Source organism: Lipotes vexillifer, unplaced genomic scaffold (assembly GCF_000442215.2).
Source record: "Lipotes vexillifer unplaced genomic scaffold, Lipotes_vexillifer_v1.1 scaffold252, whole genome shotgun sequence".
Classification (NCBI taxonomy): Eukaryota; Metazoa; Chordata; class Mammalia; order Artiodactyla; family Lipotidae; genus Lipotes; species Lipotes vexillifer.
In genome coordinates, this window is record NW_006773367.1 from 1849943 (window position 1) to 1875041 (window position 25099).

Below are 25099 nucleotides of genomic sequence, written 5' to 3' on the forward strand. Positions count from 1 at the left end.
AAAAAAAAAAAAAAATACAGAGCTGGTTTCCATATGGGAAAAATAATAACCTCATCATGAGTTCCTAGTTTGTGCAAAGGAAAGAACTTGCTCTTCCTATCACTGTTGAACTGTGGGTGTGAGCACTACTAGACCCTCAGCAATAAAGGCAGGTTCTTTTTCTAATGTTTGAAGGAGCTGCTTTCTCAGGAGATAATGCCCTGAAGCATGTGCTTTATTTTTCTTTATCACTCCATGCTGTGACTAAAGCCATGTCTGTCTCCACCCCACCGCCCCACACTGCTGTATTAAACACAGTGGGCCTAGAAGTCATGTGAAATTTAATTTGATTTCTACATGGGTGGGAGTGGAGTGACCCACACAGCATTTCCCAACACCCCTGTGCTTGCTGCCAGGGCGTGTGGCACCCAGCACTGCATCTGAACATGTTTGCTGGTGTATGATATCTCTCAGTTGCTTTGAGAACATTTTGGTTTATTACTTAGTACTTCTTTTTCATTATAGGGTGGCTTTATAGGGAGTAAGTGTTTATTTTACAAAGAGAAATATGCTGTATTAAAGCAAGCTGCTTACCACATTTTTGCTTCAGTATTCTCTTTTCAAGGTCTGTAATCTCATGTAAAAATTATGTAATGTTTACTTACTCATTTGTGAGTGAGAGATACTGAATTTTACTGTCTATGTACTAAAATAGCATTTGATCACCGATTTGAAATACAAGCCCCCCTCCCCACCCCCCCGAATTGGAAGAATTACAGTTGAAAGCCAGATGGCTACAGGTGGTTTTACTAAGGAGAGTCACACAAGTCCATTCTGAAGACCTCTCAGCATTATGGAGGAATGTTCTCAGCCTCTGTGTTGGTCCTTGGTGCCCCTGCCCACCTCTGAGCAAGCTAGTTCTTGAAGCAGCCGCCAGGCACCTTAGTGAAGGAGGAGGGAGAGCTGGTGGGGTGTGTGCATGCTTGTTCTTTGCCTTTCTCCAATTAAAGTAAATTAAACTTAACAGAGAACCGCAAAGGCTTGACTTCCTCCCTTCCATCTCGGCTGCCCATCTTAAGTCAGGGGGCTTGGCTTTAGATATTTTTCCATTGCATAAAATGAGGAGAGGACGAAAACTTTCAGTGATCCTTCTGGTTCTGTTTCTCTGTGCAGGTGTGTATGAACTTTTTGCTTAGAAGAAAACTGCGAGAGATACAAAAGTGTGAATCCAGATATTTTGATAGGTTCCCATGTTAGTAATTCTCGGACTTTAAACAGGAGTTTATTGGTCAAACCCAGCTGGGGTAAGTTGAGGACCAAGCTAGTTGTCTTACTCAGGGTTTCTTTCCTCCCTGGGTCTCTCTAGTTTAAACCAAATCCTAAGCTTGGGTTCTAACAATAGGCCTCTTTGTAAGCACAGGCACGTAATAGGGAGATGCTTTTCTTTCTATCTACTCTTCCCTTTTCTGCAGTTCTGAAAATTGGCCGGGCTTGTTCCTGCTGCGCTTAGTTATTAGCAAATAAGGCCGCCACCCGCAGCCTATGGGTGTTCTGTGCTGTATCAGGCTGGGCCCTTCCCCAGAAGCCGTCTTCTTGAGTGGCTGTTGCTGCCCTGGATTGGCTGCCTGTAGAAGCACTGCTGACCAGTTTTGAGCGTGCGCATGGGGATGCAGGACTGGCTAGCCATTCTGACCCAGTCTGGGACCCTCCCCTCCCCTGCCCCTGTACAGACAGATGGGCTGCTGCTGGACGGGCACCTAGGCCTGCCGCAGGGTGGGGGCCCCGTGGAGCACACTTTGGAAAGGGATGTAGTGGGGCAGGTGGGGAGAGACCATTTTGGGGAGAAAGGGTAGACTCCATGAGAAGGGTTCAAATGCAGGAGGGAATCAGGGAGAGTGGCCTTAGAGGGGAATGAGGGGCACACTCATGGCTGGGGCTGAAGGCTTAGCCTCCACCAGAGAAGGGGCTCCTCTTGGAACATAGGGAAGGAAGATCCAGAGAGGGAGGCTGCAGGGTGAGATGGATGGGAAGGAGGGCAGAGGGAGCCTGGGTGCCAGGCCCAGCTGGGCCGAGCTGAGAAGATGGAACTACAATAAGAGGGGCCACAAGAAAGGCTGAGAACAAAGTGTCAGCTCTGCTGCCTGGTCGGGAATGCCAGAGGCTGGGTAAGACTCCTCCCTCTGCCGGCGGCCATGAGTGCCTGCCTGCCAAGTGCTCATGGTGCCCGTGGTATACAAGGGTATGCATGCTCCCCAGAAGCTGGTGGTTCTGAATTTGGTCTGTTTTATAAAACAGCAAATTTCTTTTAATATCATATAAGTAGTGTCTAAAACTGTAGAAAATGGAAAACTGGCATTTTTGTACTAGTATATAGTAATTTGATATCTTTAAAGCATCTTACAGACACAGTAGTTCTAAATGGAAGGAAATTAAGTGTTCTCATATATAACCTCACAGGTCAGTGCTGAATTGTAACCCTCTGGTTTTGCTGAAGCACCTTGTTTCTCCTGTCAGCCTGAGAGAGGATCCACAGCATGACTGTAGTGGATGGAGTGATGTTATGAAATGAAAATACCCAAGAATCAAGTGTTGTGCATTTGTGTCTGTCTGTCTAGAGGGAAGTGGCGGTTTAATTAGACCTTAGAAAGGTGAGGTGAGGAAGGATAAGAAATGCTTTCTTTGTGGAATTATGTAGTAAATTTCATGCATGTGGTCTCTGCTGGGTTTTCCTGCAAGCGCATTTTGGAAGAGTGTGTGTGTGAATGGAGAGGGAGGCAGAGGTGCAGTGCACACTTGGGGGCTGAAAGGTAAAGAGAGGTAGGGGAGAAGACAATAATTTTTGAAATTTCTTTTAGAGTAACAAAATGGGGATTAAAATCCAGGTGTTCTTGTGAATATTCTGTTGCTCTAGTGTTGACTTCCAGAACTGTAAATTTGGGTTAGCTGACAGGATTGCCTGGGCATAATCAGGAATGGAGAAAAGCTAAATGTCGAGAATAGTGGAATTCATAGTAATTATTTTAAAACCTTCATTTTAGAATAAATACATTTTGGTTCCTACAAGATGTGTCTTAAATTGATTTTTTTTTCTTCTGTTAACAGTTTGTGTGCTGCTCTGTGCTAGAGGCTGATCTAGGCACTGTGGTACAAGAGTGAATAAGACATATTTTAAGTTCTTGGATTTCACAAGTATTGTTTGTTCACAGATTAGTTTGTGTTATTTTTGAACCATATAAAAACATCTTCCTCTCTTTGCCCTTAAGTGGTAATACCATTTTTACTTATCCTGTATGGAAACTCAGGGATCTGAGTGACCTTGTGTGGTTGGGCGCGTGTGTGTGTGTGTGTGTGTGTGTGTGTGTGTGTGTGTGCGCGTGTGTAATCATACATACAGCCTTCTTTTTAATGGAATAATAAATTTACAGATTTTATAATAGAGGGATTGTGAAACATGGTTCTAGTTTCATTACATGCTCTTTATTTCTTGGTGTACGTTTGCAAGTCACATGCTAAAGAAGGAAATCTGAAAGTTGCTTATTTCTGTTAAACTTCCACGTGTTTACCTAAGATCAGACGGTTTCTTGAGTATTTGTCTAGGCTAAATGACCTTTTTTGGCATATGCATGCTGTAGAGAAAAAGATCTAATAAAACCATGATAATGTTTTATTAAGATAAGCACAGTTTTGTTGTTTGTTTGTTTGTTGTTGTTGTTGTTGTTGTTGTTTTTTGTGGTACGTGGGCCTCTCACTGTTGTGGCCTCTCCCGTTGTGGAGCACAGGCTCTAGACGCGCAGGCTCGGTGGCCATGGTTCACAGGCCCAGCCGCTCCGCGACATGTGGGATCTTCCCGGACAGGGGCACGAACCCGTGTCCCCTGCATCGGCAGGCGGACTCTCAACCGCTGTGCCACCAGGGAAGCCCTAAGATAAGCACAGTTTTTATCATTCACAGTGTATGTGTACATTTAAGTCATCATGTTGTACACCTTAAAAAAAAATTCATGGTGTACAACCTAAAAAAATAAACAAGGTAAACTCAATTTTTGCTCTGCTCTTAAATATAGAACTGACATGAAAAGCCATGGAGAATAGGGCTTAATCAGGCCCCAGAATGCAGTGTCTTTGGGGATACAAGGTAAACCTTGAGGTTTTACCATAGTAAAGTCTACAGTCTTCCAATGTTTCAGACAGCTGCTGGGAGTCCCCAGGGTTACCCTGGATCTGCTGTCTTTGGTCTAAACGTTTGGGTTTAATTTCTTGTAAGCTGAATGGCATTTTCACAGGCTGTTTGGTTTTGTCCTCAGCTTCTTCCAGACCAGCTGGTCTTGCTTCTGGAGCATCTCTTGGAGCAGAGGACTATGAATCCCCGAACTCTGCAAAGACTTGAGAGGACGTACCACCTCTCGGAGCAGGATGCAGAGGTAACCAGAAACACCCTCAGAATTTACACTGTGGGTCCTCACTGTTGGTGAAGTATGATCCCATTGCGTCCCAAACTGTTGGAACTCTGTAAGTAGCATCCCATGCTGTGTCTTACGAGTGAAAAGCAGCACTTCGAGCAAAGAGTAAACTGCTTCCCTGGTTGCGCTTGCTCCAGCAGGGGGCCTCTGATCCTGGTCATTACCAGGGTATTTTGAGGTCCTAAGTTTTTCCCTCTTTCTTCTTAAATCATTAAGATGGACATAGTCTCCTAAAGGAATGAGCAGGCGGGTGGAATGTTTTTGAATTATAAACTTGGGTGGGTCATCTTGTGCATGATGGTGGTGCCGTCCTGTTGCACATTAAGGAAACTTGGCTGGGATGTGCCAGAGCTTCTTAGTTGCGTTCAGTTAGGACAGGAAAGGAGCCATGTGTAAAGGAAATGAAAACTAAATCTAACAGCCGTGGTTTGAAAAGCAAACTTGGATGCTTGTGGGAAAGCAATATGATGGGATCCTTAATATCTTTTAGCTTACTGTGAAGAATGCAGTGTGAATCCTAAGATGAGTTCCAGAGTTTTTAAAATATAAAAAATAATAAATTACTTAGTCATCTTAAGTAAAAAAGCGCACAGTCTCTCTTATATAAAACTCCTTAAAGGCAAGTAGGTTTGATTTGTGTTCAGTTGAGAATAAATGAACATTTAAAAACTGTACAGTCCAGTATGGCAGCCATTAGGCACATGTGGCTATTGAGCACTTGATATGTGGCTGTTCTGAATTGAGGTGTGCTGTAAGTGTGAAATATGCATAGCAGATACTGGAGACATAGTATAAAAAAGAGGAAGCAAAATGTCTCAATAATTTCTTCTTATTGATTACGGTGTCAAAATGGTATTTTGGACATGTTGGGTTAAATAAAATATTATTAAAAATTAACTTCACAATTCTTAAAATGGAGTAAATGGAGAAAAGCCAGCTCATTATTAGATTAAAAGGTAAGATGGGCACTGTTATACATGTTAAAACCCTTATGTAAATTCAGGAGTTAATTGAAAAACTCCAGAGAAGACATATGTAGCTTTTTACCCATCTCAGCATAGATCAAACGTGCAACTGTGGCTGTTTATTTCACCTCTTATATTTTTGTTTATAGGAGTTTCCAAATGCCAGCGTGTTATTTTTAATTAGTGTTTTAAAGAGGTTTCTATTTATAGGCATGAGGTTATGCTTTAATCAGAGCTGAATACCACTGAAATGCCAGGCCCCAGTGACAGGCAGTGGGCAGACGAAGGCGGGAGGATCAAAGCAGGTGCTGGGCACCTGTCACTCCTCCACTTCTTGCCAGAAGCTGGGAGGTGGTAGACCCTGGTCCCTGCCACCCCTTTCCTGTTGGCATAAACATAAAGCACACTGTGTTCTTAACTTACAGCTCAGCTTAGTTATATGTAACTTCTTAAGCCTTCGAGAAATATAACAGGTTTTATTTTGGTTGCTTCTTTGCATCTCAGACTGCATCATGATGCCCAAAGCCAGAGCAGTCTCTTCAGGCGTGGCTCTTTGGTTATGAGAGACTGGGGCCTGAGGGAGGCTTGACTGGTTTAAGTAACTAGTGTGATCAGTGTTCATGCAGTTCACAAATACTCTGCCAGTCACTAGGGATACAGCAGTGGCAAGGGTCACCCTCAGGAAGTTTGGATTCTTCTAGAACGACAGCTCATAAGTAAATGAGCAGGATAGTTTCAGATAAGAACTACAAAGGAGATTGCAGGTGAAAGTGAGCTAGGTGTCTCTAGGTAGAGTTCAGGAAAGGCCACAAGAGAAAGTGACATTTGAGCCAGGACCTAAGGGCAAGAAGGAGTTGGCCATACAAAGCCAAGGGGCCAGGAGTGATTTCCATACAGAGGTGACAGCAAGTGCAAAGGTGTGAGCATGGCGTGTTCTAGGATAGGGGTCAGCAAACTTTTCTGTAAAGGAGCAGATTTTAATATTTCAGGCCATACAGATTCTGTCACAACTAACTATTCAACTTTGCTGTTGTAGCTGCCATAGGCAGTATGTAAACGAACAGACGTGACCTGTGTTTCAGTAAAGCTGTTTATGGACCCTGAAACTTGAATTTCATATAATTATCACATCTCAAGATAATTCTTTTTGTTGTTGTTCCTTTTAAAAAGTCTTCTAAAACGTCCACACCACTTCTAGCTGTGGGCTGGTTTGGCCTGCCCCCTTCTGAGTTTGTTGACCCCTGCTCTGGGGCCTGCAGGGTTGAGGTCAGGGGTGGGTAGGGCCCAGATCAGGGCCTTAAGGCCCTGAGGCCTAATGTGCCACTGCCTTGCCCCCTTCCCAGGCCCTCCTAGGCCTTGGCACATAGTCAGTTACATTGACAGCTTATCTCACTGTGAGGTTTCCTTGAAAGGTCACCCAGGACCAGAAAAGCAACAGGATTTTGGCCAACCAGGGTATGTTCTAGAAACTTTATTAGTTAAGTGTGATTTATTGTGACACTGATTAGCAGGAATTTCGTTGACTAACCATCTGCCTTTATTTTAAGTGACAGAACATTTCATGGGAGAAAGAATTGTTATTTGCTGGAAAAATGAAGATTCTGACTTTATTCTTGGTGCTTCTCCTTGACCAAACATATAAGGATAGTCCCTTTTAGTTATTATCAGGGCTTTTAAATATGTAATAAATAGCAGTCATTCAAAACATGGCTGAAGGTGCTGGAGAGTGGCAGCTTGTATGTGGAGCGTCCCTGTGGGAAATGGCTCTAGAGGTATTTTCCTGACAAGGAGCAGTGTGAGTGACTGTGCTGATACTCTCTGTTCAGGGTGCTGTCACAGGCCCTGGGACCATGGTGTTGGATTAGGTGTCTGTGCAGAAGGACTTCAGTCCCAGGACAGGGGGGGTCTCTAGCACAGCAGCAGGGAGTGCTCAGGACAGTGGTGGGGCAGGGGGCTACTTCCTCGTATTTCCAGGAGGTAAAGAAAGGCTCCCCCTACTCTTCCTTGGACTAGCATTTCTCCTGAAAGCACAGATGTGAAGTCACTTTTTGAGAAGGTGAGCCTGCTATTTCCGTAGCTCGTTTAAGCTCCTAATTGCCCAGCGCACTGCAGGACTCTCTTGTTGGCAGAGCAGCATGTTCTTGATGTACCAGAAGTCTCAACTGTGTAAGAAGCCTGTGCTACCATGAATCAGCTCCCTCTGTTCAGTAGTTGCTTTAGCTTCTTTGCTGTCGTGCCCACTTGTCCCTTCCCTCCTTCCTTCTGTGTCTGTGTGTGGGCTGGTGCTGTCTCATTGGGAAGTTTATTTTAATGATGCTCTTTGTGTAGCTCAATATTTGTATTAGTTGTGTTGCTTCTGTGTTTCCAGTTGTATTCACAGAATGTCCAATCTGTTGGTCAGGATTTCCGAGCATGGCGACCAGGTGGATGATGTTCTTTGCTAGCTGTTTGCATGTCAGGGGAACGCTGTTCCATGTTACGCGCCCCTTGTCCTCTGTGTGCCTGCATCACATGTGGTGTGAATACACAAGTCTGCCCTGCAGGGAGGGACACCTTGTGTTCAGAATCTTAAAGGAAAAGTGCATGAGGACAGATGTAGTAAGCTAGGTACAGTAATGCATGTCATCTTAGGCCATTTTGTGCCTTGCCTGGCCACTCGTGTCACCACCATGTGAGAAGTGGGACTTTGGAGGAGGAACGTTTGTATTCCTTAGCCTGGAAAGTAACACTGACTACAGGAGTAGTTACCATCTTTTACCTCCTGAATCAAAGAAGCCCCTGGCCATATTGCTGGGCTGCTTTAACCAGGTCAGAAAATGAACTGAAAGGGAAACTTAGTTCATAGGAATACATTGTCTACAGTTTCCGAGCATATTGGTTCCAATAAAGACCCAAAAGGTTTTAAAACATGTTAAACAACTGATTCTTCAAACAAAAGGTATTTTCTGAGATCCTTTTTTAAACTAATGGATTTCCAGCCCGCTTTATCAGGTCTCCTAAGCCTCAAAAATAGCTTTCCTGTGTTAATGAAGAGAGGCTCCACTCAACTTGGCTCGGTGACCTTTTTCCCCAAAAGCCCCACGACTGACCTCGAAGCAACTGTTTCTACAGGCTACAGTTGAACACTTCAAAACTGGGGCGCCCCTCAGGTGAATTTCAGAAAATTTGGAAGCAGCCACTCCCTGTCTCATCTGGCTCAGATGGGAGTGGTGGATGTTAGTCAGAATGATCCCCACGGTACCATGCTCTGCTCTGATGTTTCATTTGGTAGGGTGAGCCAGAAATTCAGTTTTCTGGGTGAGGCCACTACCAGCACCAGGTCTCCCCCTCACTGTATTTGGGAAAGTACTGTTGGTTGAAAGGAAGAGGCCTCCTGGGTTAGGTTGGGGTTGGAAGGGGTGGGCACAGTGTCTCCATCTTGCCCTGGCTCCATGTCCCAGTCTTTGTTCAGGGGTACTGCTCTTCCAGGTCTCCATCCCATCTAGACACCCAGGCCGTGCACCTGGTACTGGCAGAGACATCACCTTAGCAAAAAGCTGGACTTGGTCCCAGGTCCCCAAATGGCTGGTGGCCACTTACAAGTTGCCCACCCTCCCGGGCCCCTTTTTCCTTGTCTGCACAGCAGTACCGGGACTAGACTGCTGGCTATCAGCCTTTTTGACCACAGCCAACTGACAAAAACGGCTTTACGAAACTGTTTTTACTCTTATATTTGCTATTATTTCCTATTTTATTTTCATCAAAAATGTGCATTGTGATGCAGCAAATTGATTTCTTGACCCACTAACGAGTCGCAGCCCACAGTTTGGAAAATGTGGAACAGGACGATCTCACAGTCCTCACCAACTTCCTGCCTTCAGACTTGTGGCCAAGGTCCCTGAGCCTCTGTCTCCTCAGGATTAAAATGGAGGCATAAACCCCCTCTTCATGGGATTGTTAACACAATGAGGAGAAGTTTTAGCATAATTTCTTGTCATATAAGATTCACATTCTCTCGTTTGGTGTGAAATGGTCAAATTTTATTTAGCTCAAACAACCTTTGTATTGTCTCTTTAATCTGTCAGGACTGGCAATGAGAAAGAGAGACAAGAAGTACAAGCTACCGGCTGTTAGGAGCCCCTGAGCATCTGGTCACAGAATTCTTAATCTGGGGTCTTGGCGGCTTTTTCGGTGGGGTCGGGTACAGGGTGGTTTGCTGTAAACCAAGGTTTCTCTACCTTAGCATTACAGATATTTTGGAGTGGATAATTCTCTGCTGTGGGGTGTCCTGTGCATTGGGTGATGTATCACACCCCCGGTTTTTTTCCCTGCGATGCCAGTAGCAGTTCTCTCCCTTCCCCACCCTACCCCTGTTTGGGCAATCAGAAATGTCTCCAGACATTGCCAAATATCTTCTGGGGGATAAAGTCATCTTGGTTAAGAACCACTGCTCTAAAGCAGCAACCGACCACAAAAGGCAATTTTTTCATCTCATCTAATGAAGTGCCTGATGGTTACAATACAGAGTGGAATAGCTAGAACATGGTTAACTACATTTAGGGGCCACCCTGAGCCGGCTGTATTCTCTCAGGGCTCCAAAGAATGTAACCCTGTGGGAGGTGAAAACAAAATATTTCACATGGAAGAAAAAGAAGGAATTGCAAAATAAAGTAGTAGTAGCAAGTAAATCGAAGGAAACAGGTGAGTGAGTGAGGACAAATCTGTTTTACCACTAGTACCCAGAGAAAGCCATGCCAGCATCTGTCTGCATTCTGCTCTGAAAAGGACACTTTCAAGGTTGATTGCAGATGGAAGAACATCCAACGTTGCAGGCCTTTCCCTCACCACTGCCTTTCCTCTGGCGCAGGTGGAAGAGCCCTTGAAAACCGGGTAAACTGGCCACCTCCCTTAGTGGGTTTTACATATGCAGGGAGGGGGTGGATTTTAATACTTGTCAGTAAGAGAACTCATTGTTTATTTGAAAAGAAAATACCACAGCATTTATTTGAAGTCCACAAGTGGAAGGCATGATTGCAGGCCCACAAAAGTTTGACAGCTCCGATGCTCATTTCTGAATTTCATTTGGGCCAAAAGCATAGTTTCTGTGAACTGAGAACATTCCATTATCAACCGACCTCTGGAGAGGCATACTGAAAGGGCAGAGAATAAAGGTTTAGTCAGGTTATCATATGTTTAAAATCTAAGACTGATCTGTAGCTGTGATTCTGCCCATTCCCTTTATGCTAAAACTCCTTCTGGTCATGATGACCGTCGTCTTCTGCACAGTGTTCAGGGTCCGTTCCCTGCCGTCCGTTCAGGGGCTCAGCACTCCCCTTTTTTCCCCTGGCTGCTTTTCTGTAGTATTCTGGCTACAAAATAAAGAAAACATTTCTATTTTGTGCTCCTTACAGGAAGAGTTTAGAGGAGAGGTTAGATGTAACCTCAGTGGGCTCTGTTGCCACTTCAGGGTGCTCAACAGTTTATATTTAGTAAACCGCAGTGTGCTGAACTTGGTGCCTCCTTCCCCTTTGGTACACCTCGATGCAGAATCTAAGTAGCACAAAGGCAGAAACCAGCCTTGCTGATGTCAGGTCCTGTCATCATGGCAGTGTGTGAGGGCAGCCTGCCGGGCTGGCGCCACAGCCCCTGAAGGACTGCAGAGCTGTGCAGGGTCACCAGGGCCCAAGCGTAGGAGCAGTGCCAGAGCGCCGGCCCCAGCCCCCTTGGTTGGCGCCTCTTCCTCCCCTCCTTCCCTTTTGGAGTCTGTCTTGGGGGAATGCATATGCCCAGGCTTCCCCAGGTCACTGCCCAGCAGTGTCAGGAGGCACCATTGTGGAACAGTGTGCCCGGAGGCAGGTTTTCAGATTGAACATAAAAAGGAGACTGTTGGGGCCTCCCTGGTGGCACATTGGTTAAGAATACGCCTGCCGGTGCAGGGGACACAGGTTCGAGCCCTGGTCCGGGAAGACCCCACATGCCGTGGAGCAGCTAAGCCTGTGCGCCACAACTACTTAGCCTGCGCTCTAGAGCCCGCGAGCCACAACTACTGAAGCCCGCGTGCCACAACTACTGAAGCCTGCGTGCCTAGAGCCCGTGCTCCGCAACAAGAGAAGTCACCGCAATGAGAAGCCCGTGCACGGCAATGAAGAGTAGCCCCCGCTCGCCTCAACTAGAGAAAGTCCTCGTGCAGCAACAAAGACCCAATGCAGACAAAAAAAAAAAAAAAGGAGACCGTTGTGGAGGGTTGGAATGGTGTGGCGCAATTAGCAAAGTGGTTTTCCAGGGTGAAATACAAGGAGCCAGATGGAATGGGAGCTTTCAGAAAGGCAGTTTGACTCCTGCCATATCTGACATTGGGCAGTTTTGTTACAATTTCTTCCCAGGGACAAGGGGTCTGGCTCCTTGGCTCCTTGACACGGTCAAGCTCAGGTTGCAAATCAGAGGGTCAAACATTGATGGATCTGAACTTTAGGATGTGACCTATAAGTAGTGTGACTTAATATCCATTTTTTAAAAAGCTAAAACAGTCCTGGTGAGGGTCGCAGCTGTCATTTTGATACAGCATTGTAATTTGTAGAGTTTGGAAGGCTGGGCAGGGTATGGATTGATAAAAGGGTTGGGGTGATTTTCTTTGGTTGCTTAGGCATATTGGGATTTTTAAAACATGTGCCTTTTATAATGTGGGATAAAAAGCTCTTATATAATTCTTTAGTTATATTTGTGTATTTTTTTCTTTGTTGTATTTGGTTTATGAAACATTTACTGCTTTAGAACATTTCTTCAAAGTCAGGAAGATATCTCTAGATATTTCTTCTTGGCGTTTTCTTTCTCTGTTACTCAGTTCAGTGCCCCTAGAATTTTTCTGTGGGAACCTTGTAACAAAAAAGTCTCCATTGCTTTATACAGTGATACAAGGATTTTTGAAAACTGATCTAAAATTGCAAAGGACTTTGTTTTATTGTTTCTTTGTTTTTAGATGAGTATTCCTCTCTTGTTCCTGAGGCCAGGGCCTGCGTTTTATTTACCTTGAATTGTTACAGGACATTGCGGCTGATCAGATGTTTGTTTAAAGAAAAAAATGAACCACTGGTGGCATAATCTGCCTAATTTTTCTGAAAAGACCTTTTAAGTAAACAATTATAATCAGTCAAAACATTTAGAATTTATCTGTTAAATAAAAGAGGAAAAGAGCATTTAACGGCGGGCTTTTTTAGCTACAGGTTCAGCCAGACTTTATTAGAAAAGTCCCTGCTTGCTTATTCTTCGCCATTCTTTCTTCCATGTACTTAGCAGCACGTCCTACTGTATAGATATTTGGAGATTTAAGGGGCATTATCACCTCTTGCCATCTGTGTATGTTCCCCCCCCCCCAAGTCTGTACAGATTTTCTCAGAAAGATGTGGAGATATACACATTTTCTGGGTTAATAAATAACATTGCCCTGACACTCTTCTTTCGATAGTGCCCCAAACCCAGCTACATCGCCTATTCCTTTTGTCTTTAATGTTGTTGTGAGTAAAATCAACATGTGGGGTTTTATTGGTGTTTCTAGGTTCTTTATACCTCCATCAATAGTTTATATATTTTTGTGTTAGATTTCTGTACTGAAATCCACCCCCCAAAAAAGCACACAGTTGTCTGTGAGCCACTGCCATTTTCTTTCACAGTTATAGTCTCATTCCCATGTAAAGTTTGCCTTCAGTGCCTTGAAATAGAGGGCTCACTTTTGCCAAAATACCTCTCCAGATGGCTCTTCTTCCCTCTGGTGCCTTTCCAGTGCACCTCCTTTGCTCTCTAGTTCCATGGTACACCAGGATTTGAGAGTTCGCTCTCTCTGGCCTTCAAGCTGTGGAACCTTCAGGCTGTAGATAAAATGAGCTCTTCCTGTAGTGTGTGGGAGCCTCCCACAGCGTCAGTGGCCTTAGTATGGTCCCTGAACCTGCCCTTGAGGGAGGAGGCGGTGCTCCATAGATCCTACAGCATTCCCTGGCAGCTTATGCCTCTTATGGGCGAATGTTTGTGCTGGTACCTGATAGCAAAGAGAAAACAATTGTATTGAATTCAAATTGTTTTTAAAAATGGAAGGACCCCTGTTTATGTGCAAATGATGGTATTTTGTGTTTGTCAGGGCATGAAATTTAAAGATCAGCAGACTTTATGGGGTGGCACTAAAAGTGATATTTTTAATATTATTATTATTATTATTATTATTATTTTTTTAGTAATGGTACACGGGCCTCTCACTGTTGTGGCCTCTTCCGTTGCGGAGCACAGGCTCCGGACGCGTAGGCTCAGCGGCCATGGCTCACGGGCCCAGCCGCTCCGTGGCATGTGGGATCTTCCCGGACCGGGGCACGAACCTGTGTCCCCTGCATCAGCAGGCGGACCCTCAGCCACTGTGCCACCAGGGAAGCCCTAAAAATGATTTTTAAAGCTACTTAGTCTACATGTTACTGCAGCTTTGAACCACATGGAATTGTGTTCCATAGACCAACTGATCTGTGGGTAGGAGCAGATGACCACGCTGAGTGTGGAAATCTGCAGGCACTGGGGAGAGCAGCCAGCCAGCCAGCAGCAGCCCAGAGCAGGCTTGTCCCCCTGGCTCCACTGTCAGGACAGCAGGTGGTCTCCTCAGGAATTGACTGCATAGAGTAGTACCATTTCCTGAAACAGCCTTCCCCAGCTTGACTCTAGGCTTGTTTTTAATACCAACTTTTTTTGAGAAGTAATTCATATACCATACAATTCACCCATTTCGAAGTGCACAACGGTAGTTTTTAGTATGTATTCACGCAGCTGTGTAACCATCACCACAGTCAATTGTAGAATGTGTTCATCATCCGATCGCAAAGAAACCCTGTACCCTTTAGTTGTTGTTCCCATCTCCCCCCCCCACTCCAGTCCTTGGCAGCCAGACTAATCTTTCTGTGTCTACAGATTTGCTTACTCTGGACTTTCATGTAAATGGGATCACATACACCTTTTGTGAATGGCTTCTTTTCACTTAGCATACTGTCTTCAGGAATCATCCATGTTTTGCACGTATCAATACTTGTTTGCTTTTTATTTCCAAATACTTGTGATGGTATGAGTAAACACCACTTGTTTAACTGTTCATCAGCTGATAGACATTTGGATTTTGTGGCTGTATGTGTAATGCTGCTATGAACATTTGGGTGCAGTGTTTTGTGTGGATGTAAATTTTCACTTCTTTTCGGACTTATACCTAAGGAGTAGAATTGCTGGCTTATATGGTTAGTTTGTTTGACTTTTTAAGGAACTGCCAGACTGTTTTCCAGAGCACCATTTTACGTCTTTACCAGCAGTGTATGAGGGTTCCAGTGTTTCTTCATCCTTGTCAATATTTGTTATTATCTGGCTTTCATTTTAGCCATCCTACTGGGTGTGAAGACCTATCTCATTGTGGTTTTTTGTTTTTTTGTTTTTAAACTTTTTTTTTTTTTTTTTTTTTTTTTTTCGGTACGCGGGCCTCTCGCTGTTGTGGCCTCTCTCATTGCGGAGCACAGGATCCCGACGCGCAGGCTCAGCGGCCATGGCTCACGGGCCCAGCCGCTCCGCGGCATGTGGGATCCTCCCGGACCGGGGCACGAACCCGTGTCCCCTGCGTCGACAGGCAGACTCTCAACCACTGTGCCACCAGGGAAACCCTTAAACACCTTTATTGGGGTATAATTGCTTTACAATGTTGTGTTCGTTTCTGCTGTATAACAAAGTGAATCAGCTATATGTATACATGTATCCCCATATCCCCTCCCTCTTGCGTCTCCCTCCCACCTTCCCTATCCCACCGCTCTAGGTGGTCACAAAGCACCGAGCTGATCTCCCTCTGCTGTGCAGCTGCTTCCCACTAGCTATCTATTTTACATTTGCTAGTGTATATATGTCCATGCCACTCTTTCACTTCGTCCCAGCTTACCCTTCCCCCTCCCCATGTCCTCAAGTCCATTCTCCACGTCTGCGTCTCTATTCCTGTCCTGCCCTGAGGTTCATGAGAACCTTTTTTTTTTTTTTTTTAAGATTCCATATATATGTATTAGGATATGGTATTTGTTTTCCTCTTTCTGACTGACTTCACTGTGTATAACAGACTATCTAGGTCCATCCACCTCGCTACAAATAACTCAACTTCGTTTCTTTTTATGGCTGAGAAATATTCCGTTGTATATATGTGCCACATCTTCTTTATCCATTCATCTGTCAGTGGACCCTTAGGTTGCTTCCATGTCCTGGCTATTGCAAATAGTGCTGCAGTGAACACTGTGGTACATGTCTCCTTGAATTATGGTGTTCTCTGGGTATATGCCCAGTAGTGGGATTGCTGGGTCATATGGTAGTTCTGTTTTTAGTTTTTTAAGGAACCTCCATACTGTTCTCCATAGTGGCTGTATCAATTTACATTCCCACCAACAGTGCAGGAGGGTTCCCTTTTCTCCACACCCTCTCCAGCATTTACTGTTTGTAGATTTTTTGATGATGGCCATTCTGACCGATGTGAGGTGAAACCTCTCTGTAGTTTTGATTTGCATTTCTCTAATGATTAGTGATGTTGAGCATCCTTTCATGTGTTTGTTGGCAATCTGTATATCTTCTTTAGAGAAATGTCTATTTAGGTCTTCTGCCCATTTTTGGATTGGGTTGTCTGTCTTTTTGATATTGAGCTGTGTGAGCTGCTTGTATATTTTGGAGATTAATCCTTTGTCAGTTGCTTCATTTGCAGATATTTTCTCCCATTCTGAGGGTTGTCTTTTCGTCTTGCTTATGGTTTCCTTTGCTGTGCAAAAGCTTTGAAGTTTCATTAGGTCCCATTTGTTTATTTTTGTCTTTATTTCCATTTCTTCTCTAGGAGGTGGGTCAGAAAGGATCTTGCCGTGATTTGTGTCATAGAGTGTTCTGCCTATGTTTTCCTCTAAGAGTTTTATAGTGTCTGGCCTTACATTTAGGTCTTTAAGCCATTTTGAGTTTATTTTTGTGTGTGGTGTTAGGGAGTGTTCTAATTTCATTCTTTTACATGTAGCTGTCCAGTTTTCCCAGCACCACTTATTGAAGAGGCTGTCTTTTCTCCCTTGTGTATTCTTGCCTCCTTTATCAAAGATAAGGTGACCATTTGTGCGTGGGTTTATCTCTGGGCTTTGTGTCCTGTTCCATTGATCTATATTTCTGTTTTTGTGCCAGTACCATACTGTCTTGATTACTGTAGCTTTGTAATATAGTCTGAAGTCTGGGAGCCTGATTCCTCCAGCTCCGTTTTTCTTTTTTCAGGATTGCTTAGACTATTCGGGGTCTTTTGTGTTTCCATACAAATTGTGAAATTTTTTGTTCTAGTTGTGTGAAAAATGCCATTGGTAGTTTCATAGGGTTTGCATTGAATCCATAGATTGCTTTGGGTAGTATAGTCATTTTCACAGTGTTGATTCTTCCAATCTAAGAATGTGGTATATCTCTCCATCTGTATCATCGTTAATTTCTTTCATCAGTGTTTTCTGCATACAGATCTTTTGTCTCCTTAGGTAGGTTTATTCCTAGGTATTCTGTTCTTTTTGTTGCCATGGTAAATGGGAGTGTTTCCTTAATTTCTCTTTCAGATTTTTCTTTATTAGTGTGTAGGAATACCAGAGATTTCTGTGCATTAATTTTGTATCCTGCCACTTTACCAAATTCATTGATTAGCTCTAGTAGTTTTCTGGTAGCATCTTTAGGATTCTCTATGTATAGTATCCTGTCATCTGCGAACAGTGACAGCTTTACTTCTTCTTTTCCGATTTGGATTCCTTTTATTTCCTTTTCTTCTCTGATTGGTGTGGCTGAAACTTGCAAAACTATGTTGAATAATAGTGGTGAGAGTGGGCACCCTTGTCTTGTTCCTGATCTTAGAGGAAATGGTTTCAGCTTTTCACCATTGAGGATGATGTGGGCTGTGGGTTTGTCACATATGGCCTTTATTATGTTGCGGTAGGTTCCCTCTCTGCCTACTTTCTGGAGGGTTTTTATCATAAATGGGTGTGGATATTTGTCGAAAACCTTTTCTGCATCTGTTGAGATGATCGTATGGTTTTTCTCCTTCAGTCTTCTGGTATCATTTATCACATTGATTGATTTGCATATATTGAAGATTCCTTGCATTCCTGGGATAAACCACACTTGATCATGGTGTATGAGCCTTTTAATGTGCTGTTGGATTCTGTTTCCTAGTATTTTGTTGAGGATTTTTGCATCTATGTTCATCAGTGATATTGGCCTATAGCTTACTTTATTTTGTGACATCTTCGTCTGGTTTTGGCATCAGGGTGATGGTGGCCTCGTAGAATGAGTTTGGGAGTGTTCCTCCCTCTGCTATATTTTGGAAGAGTTTGAGAAGGACAGGTGTGAGCTCTTCTCTAAATGTTTGATAGAATTCGCCTGTGAAGCCATCTGGTCCTGGGCTTTTGTTTGTTGGAAGATTTTTAATCACAGTTTCAATTTCAGTGCTTGTGATTGGTCTGTTTACATTTTCTGTTTCTTCCTGGTTCAGTCTAGGAATGTTGTACTTTTCTAAGAATGTGTCCATTTCTTCCAGGTTGTCCATTTTATTGGTGTAGAGTTGCTTGTAGTAATCTCTCATGACCCTTTGTATCTCTGCAGTGTCAGTTGTTCCTTCTCCTTTTTCATTTCTAATTCTGTTGATCTGAGTCTTCTCCCTTTTTTTCTTGATGAGTCTGGCTGATGGTTTATCAGTTTTGTTTATCTTCTCAAAGAACCAGCTTTTAGTTTCATTGGTCTTTGCTGTTGTTTCCTTCATTTCTTTTTCATTTATTTCTGATCTGATCTTTATGATTTCTTTCCTTCTGCTAACTTTGGGGTTTTTTTTGTTTGTTTTTCTTTCTCTAACTGCTTTAGGTGTAAGGTTAGGTTGTCTGTTTGAGATTTTTCTTGTTTCTTGAGGTAGGATTGTATTGCTATAAACTTCCCTCTTAGAACTGCTTTTGCTGCGTCCCATAGGTTTTGGGTCGTCGTGTTTTCATTGTCATTTGTTTCTAGGTAGTTTTTGATTTGCTCTTTGATTTCTTCAGTGATCTCTTGGTTATTTAGTAGCGTATTGTTTAGCCTCCATGCTTCTGTGTTTTTTACAGTTTTTTTTCCTGTAATTGATACCTAGTTTCATAGCGTTGTGGTCAGAAAAGATACTTGATACGATTTCAGTTTTCTTAAATTTACCAAGGCTTGATTTGTGACCCAAGATGTGATCTATCCTGTAGAATAGGATAGATCTATCCTGGAGAATCCTCATGAGCACTTGAGAAGAAAGTGTATTCGGTTGCTTTTGGATGGAGTGTCCTATAAATATCATTTAAGTCCATCTTGTCTAATGTGTCATTTAAAGCTTGTGTTTCCTTATTTATTTTCATTTTGGATGATCTGTGCATTGGTGAAAGTGGGGTGTTAAAGTCCCCTACTATGATTGTGTTACTGTCAGTTTCCCCTTTTATGCCTGTTAGCATTTGCCTTATGTATTGTGATGCTTCTTTGTTGGGTGCATAAATATTTACAAGTGTTATATCCTCTTCTTGGTTTGATCCTTTGATCGTTATGTAGTGTCCTTCTTTGTCTCTTGTAACAGTCTTTATTTTAAAGTCTGTTTTGTCTGATATGAGAATTGCTACTCCAGCTTTCTTTTGATTTCCATTTGCATGGAATATCTTTTTCCATCCCCTCACTTTCAGTCTGTATGTGTCCCTAGGTCTGAAGTGGGTCTCTTGTAGACAGCATATATATGGGTCTTGTTTTTGTATCCATTCAGCCAGTCTGTGTCTTTTGGTTGAACACAAGACCAAATGGTAATCTATTTACATTTAAGGTAATTATTGATATGTATGTTTGTGTTACCATTTTCTTAAATTGTTTTGGGTTTGTTTTTGCAGGTCTTTTCCTTCTCTTGTGTTTCCTGCCTAGAGAAGTTCCTTTAGCATTTGTTGTAAAGCTGGTTTGGTGGTGCTGAATTCTCTTAACTTTTGCTTGTCTGTAAAGGTTTTAATTTCTCCATCGAATCTGAATGAGAGCCTTGCTGGGTAGAGTAATCTTGGTTGCAGGTTTTTCCCTTTCATCACTTTAAATATGTCCTGCCACTGCCTTCTGGCTTGCAGAGTTTCTGCTGAAAGATCAGCTGTTAACCTTATGGGGATTCCCTTGTATGTTATTTGTTGCTTTTCCCTTGCTGCTTTTAATATGTTTTCTTTGTATTTAAGTTTTGATAGTTTGATTAACATGTGTCTTGGCGTGTTTCTCCTTGGATTTGTCCTGCGTGGGACTCTCTGAGCTTCCTGGACTTGCTTGACTGTTTCCTTTTCCATATTAGGGAAGTTTTCAACTATAATATCTTCAAATATTTTCTCAGACTCCTTCTTTCTCTCTTCTAATGGGCCCCCCTATAATTCGGAAGTTGGTGCGTTTAATGTTGTCCCAGAGGTCTCTGAGACTGTCCTCAGTTCTTTTCATTCTTTTTTCTTTATTCTGCTCTGTGGTAGTTATTTCCACTATTTTATCTTCCAGGTCACTTATCCGTTCTTCTGCCTCAGTTATTCTGCTATTGATTCCTTCTAGAGAATTTTAAATTTCATTTATTGTGTTGTTCATAATTGATTGCTCTTTAGTTTTTCTAGGTCCTTGTTAAAGGTTTCTTGTATTTTCTCCATTCTACTTCCAAAGTTTTGCATCATCTTTACTATCATTACCCTGAGTTCTTTTTCAGGTAGACTGCCTGTTTCCTCTTCATTTGTTTGGTCTGGTGGGTTTTTACCTTGCTCCTTCATCTGCTGCACATTTCTTTGTCTTCTCATTTTGCTTAACTTACCGTGCTTGGGGTCTCCTTTTCGCAGGCTGCAGGTTCGTAGTTCCCATTGCTTTTGGTGTCTGCCCTCAGTGGTTAAGGTTGTTTCAGTGGCTTGTATAGGCTTCCTGGTGGAGTGGACTGGTGCCTGTGTTCTGGCCGGTGGGGCTGGATCTTGTCTTTCTGGTGGGCAGGACTGCATCCGGTGGTGTGTTTTGGGGTGTCTGTGAACTTAGTATGATTTGGGGCAGCCTCTCTGCTAATGGATGGGGTTGTGTTCCTGTTTTGCTAGTTCTTAGGCATGGGGCGTCCAGCACTGGAGCTTGCTGGCCATTGGGTGGAGCTGGGTCTTAGCGTTGGTCATAACTTCCCAACCTCCAGAATTTTTGTTCAGCCTGTCCATCCATGCGTTTACTTCTGTCGGCAGTACTGGAAATGCACAGGAGTTAACAGGAAAATCCGAATTATTTTCTGGAAAACTGGAGGTAAGATGACTCGGGAGCGACAAGACACAAAGTACAGTGGGTGGCTGTGAAAGAAAGCCACGGTAGGAGGTGGCTGAGGCGTGGAGCAGTGTCCTAGGGGAGTTGCAACTTCCCACAGGGACCCCTTCCTCTAGAGCATCCTCTTCCAGGCATCGACGCTCCACGGGGCCCCTCTCGTTGTGGTTTTGATTTTCATTTCCCTGTTAACTAATTATGGTCAGCATCTTTTCATCTGTTTATTGGCCACTTATACATCTTTGGAAAAATACCTAGTCAGATCTTTTGCCCATTTTTAAACAGGTTTTTCTTTTTATTATTGAATTATAATAGTTTGTATATTTTAGATACAAGATCCTTATCAGGTATATGATTTGCAAAAATATTCTCTCATTTTCTTAGGTTGTCTTTTCACGTTCTTGAAAGAGTCCTTTGAGGCACAGACGTTTTAATTTTGAAGCCGTCTGATTCACCCATATTTTCTTATTTTGCTTGTGCTTTTGGTGTCAAATCTAGGAAACCAGTGCCTAATCCAATGTCTAGAAGATTTATGTCTGTGTTTTCTTCTAAGGGTTTTATAGTTTTAGCTCTTACGTTTAAGTCTTCGGGTTTAATTTTTAAAGTTCGTTTCTCTAGCTTCTTTAAGGAAGGTATTGGAAGAAATAGCCACTAAGAAGAAACGGGGAAGGGAGGGTTGAATTTTTTCATGGAACATGTGGTAAGGCTGGAAATGACTGAGCTTAGGCTGCCCCGTTCAGCAGTTGGTGTCTTTTCTTCCTTTGTCTCTTAGTTTGAGTGGCCCTTTCTCAGGGAGTCTCCTGACTGCATCCCTGGGTCACTCCCATTGCCCTCATTGCACCCTGTTATCTCCTGTCAGGGCGTTTGTCACTAACATGAGTCTGCTTTTGCCTGTTTACTGGATTTTTCTTAGACTTTCTACTGAACTGTAAGCTCAAAGAGGGCAGGATCTTGTCTGTTTTATTCAGCACTTCATCCTTAATACCCAGTACTTACTTTTTTGGAGAATGACATTTCCTGGATCTCCAGGTATTCTGGAATAGAGTGACTAGTATATGACAGGATAAGGTGATTGGATAACTAAAGCTATAGGGAAACCCCTTCAGGAGGGAGCGAACATTTTTTGGCAGACTTGGTGAGGCCCTCCGGAGTCAGTCACGTTGGCCCCCCGAGGAAATGGAGAGAAAACACGGGTGTCCCTTCAGAGCTTCTCAGAGGAAGTAACCCATGGTCAGTTTTCTGCCAACAGTAAAAGTCCTTTTTTTAGCAAAGGCCATGTGTCGTATGTTAATGAAATGAGGAAAGGAGGTGGAATTCCATATTGGAATGTTTTGCCATTTAGTGTGCCGTTTTGATAGGGCGGGAAGGCTCACTGTGCTGTATTTCAGGGTGGACTCAACATGGGCTACTGAGGTCTACTTTTTGGAGCCAGCTGCCTTGAATAGCATTAATGTCATTAATTGAAATAGTATATACATAGGAGAAGGAAGAAAGGTTGGAATTTGCCTGAGAGAACATATAAAACTTGATGTTTGTCATCACCTTTGATCCTCACCATCACTCTCCATGTGCACACTTGGTGTGATGATCCCGATAGCAGGTTTGGATGATCCCTGTTTTGCACGTTGCCACAGCTCTAGTTATAACTGGTAAAACCTGTTATTACCAGCTATAACCAGTTAACATAGAGCAGAGAGTTTTAGGGTCTGACTCAAGCAAGGTTAGCAAGAGCCCTTGCAAAAGAGCTGAGAGCCTCCGCTGCCTCGTTTGTTGTCTTAACTTCAGGGCGAAGGGGGTTTACTAGCCTGGCTTTGTGGCAGTACACAGAGCAACTTTTCATTCCCTTTAGTTAAAACAGTGTGAAGATCTCAGCCCTTTGGGAGTAAGGAGCTGTAAGGTGAGAGAGAGAAGGAGAAGAGAAGTGTTGGAAATCTTCTTGTGACAGCTGTACATTCAACTGTGCTCTCATCTATTCTCATGAGAATGAGTAGATGAGACATCCTGGACCGTTACAGATGCCCCTAAACGAAATACCTGCTGGAAAGGCTGTCTGTTCTGGAGCTGCACTAGGAAGGCCTCCCCACGCCCAGGCTGCCAGGCAGGCTTCCCTCACCAGCAGTAAACCCACTTTAAAGCAACGTTAAATCTAATTTAAGGACACAAATTTAAAAAGTAGTTTTGTTTATTGCAGTGTTAGACTTATTAACTCACAAAAGCCATGAGCCTTGGTCTTTCTGTTTACAGATTATAAAATGGAACTCAAAATGAGGTTTAATGGGCTTCCCAGATCGTGTTCCCTGGACAGATTTTTTTTTTCCCCTTCAACAGTAAATTCTGAAATCAAAAGGACTTAAAAAGAGGAGTGCTTCCTGTCATAAATGGGATGGGTGGCATTCTTTAAAGCATTTTACAGCTTCCAGCTGTGCATTATAATTTCAAAGTAGCTGAAAAGCATTCTGAGTTTTTTAAAATGGTACGTTTATTCAGAAACATTTATTAAGCAGCTACTTATGTGCCAGGCATTGAGACAGGGCCTGGAGATAGCCTGAAGACTCCAAGGCCCATGCTCTTGCTGAGTTTGCACTTTATTGTTAGTAAAGACATAAACTACTGAATAAGGAGACAGCAGTTTCAAAGAACATTGGGCTGGAGAGGATGTAAGACACAGCTCTGAGAGAGTGACCCATGGGGAAGCAGGTGGAGCTGAGGAATTCTGGACCCAAGAGGTGAGTTATGTGGACATATCAATATCAGGTCATTCCACTAACCTAGGGTGTGCTGGATGAGGTGGGGCCACGGCGGTGCCATCTAGTGTCACAGCAGATGTCCTTGACCTCTGTTGACTTGACCCCTCATAGCCTTCTTGGTAAAAAGCTAAAGGCTATTAACACACTTTGGGACTTTCTGGGACACAGTTGATTGAAATGGACTTTCTGGCATCGTCAGAGGATTGAAAGACTAATGGAACTGTAGTATATTAATAAGGGGATGCCCTGCAGTTGTTATTACGTTAAAGTATATGGGCCACACTAAGCTAGTAAATCCAATGGCAGCAAATGGAGAACAAGGAAAAACACAAAATAATATATCCATGTTGTTTATATGTAAAGCTATCCGTTTATAATTTTTACTATTCAAAAATAAAGCAAGGGAAGCAGCTGTGTGCAGGAGCCACAGGTGCTTTTTCAAGCGTGGCAGTGAGTATGCACCAAAACAAACCCTGGCTCCAGGCTTGCAGTGACAGAAGCAACCCAGCTGATTTTCTGAGTCCGACCTTGACTGTGTAATGTGCTTTGTTGATGGCACAGTGGCTAGCAGAACCAAGTTTGGGGTGTTAGCCAAGCTGTTAATGCTGAGCTGTTTCGTCTAACCCTGCAGCGCGTCTGCCCAGCCTCTGTGACTGCACTTACTCTTCAGGCACAGTTAGGCTTCTATAAGACCCTGGTTTGCAGACTCCACCTCAAAGGAACCCAGCCCCCTACACCCCCCAACCAAGGGAGTTTAGTGTTTAATTTAAGATGTTTTCTACCAGACTGATTTAAACTGCTTGAATAACCCACGTTATGTTTTTCTCCCTAATATGTCTTTATATGTACTGGAGTTACAGATTACATTTTTATTAAAAGAAGAATCATGTTTAAGGAAAGTCTGAAAACTCCTTTGGAAAATTAGTCCATAAGGTAATAAGCAGCTTGCGGGGGAGCATCCTCATGTAAGAATTCTTTCTTTGAAGTAGCTTCATGGAGAGCACACTAAAAAAAAAAAAAAAAAAAGAAAAGAAAAGAAACGAGATAAAAGGTATAACAAGAGCACTGAGAATTGTAAAGTGTTAATGAACACAGGGTCTGGGGTGTATAGTGATGTGCAGAGGAAGCGTCTGGTCAGCGAGGGAGATTGGGAGTGACCTGGTGGAGGGGGTTATTCTTCTTAAAGTTTGCATTTCCTCAGTGTTGGATCCCCTACCCACAAGTGGCGCCTTGCATTCATGCTGGGCTGTAGGCCAAGAGGTGCTCTGTTTCCGAACGAATGCCAGAGCAGGTTTTTCGGTACAGAGGAGTGCAGTCCACGGAGGAAAGAAAAGTCCCCACATTCAAGAACACCCTAGATTTCCTGGCAGAATGGGCAGAAGCTGGCCGGAGCCAGCTGGTGAGGGCCTCCCAGCTCTGTGTTCTCTGGCGGCGTGCTGGTGGATTTGGGGGGGTTAGCACATCACTTGGGCAGCCTAAGGCGTGGGCTTCCTTTGCAGATCAAGGGTCAGCAAACTAGAGCTGGCTGGTCCAGCCCACTGCCCTTTTTTTGGTAAATAAAGTTTTATCTGAAGATAGCCACGCTCTCTAGGGCTGCTCTTGTGATACAAGGGCAAATGGGGTGAGAAGCCATAAATGCTCACTGTGTA

The 25099-nt window shown here is 43.4% G+C and overlaps 1 protein-coding gene across 2 annotated transcripts in view; it reads left to right on the forward strand.

The window, feature by feature from the left end:
• Positions 1–25099, forward strand: part of AOPEP (aminopeptidase O (putative)) — a 318679-nt gene that overhangs the window by 286169 nt on the left and 7411 nt on the right. For both annotated transcript variants that reach the window (XM_007448285.1, XM_007448286.1), the window contains one exon: positions 4283–4399. In XM_007448285.1, coding sequence (XP_007448347.1) covers positions 4283–4399 — 117 coding nt within the window. The remainder of the gene's footprint in view (positions 1–4282; positions 4400–25099) is intronic.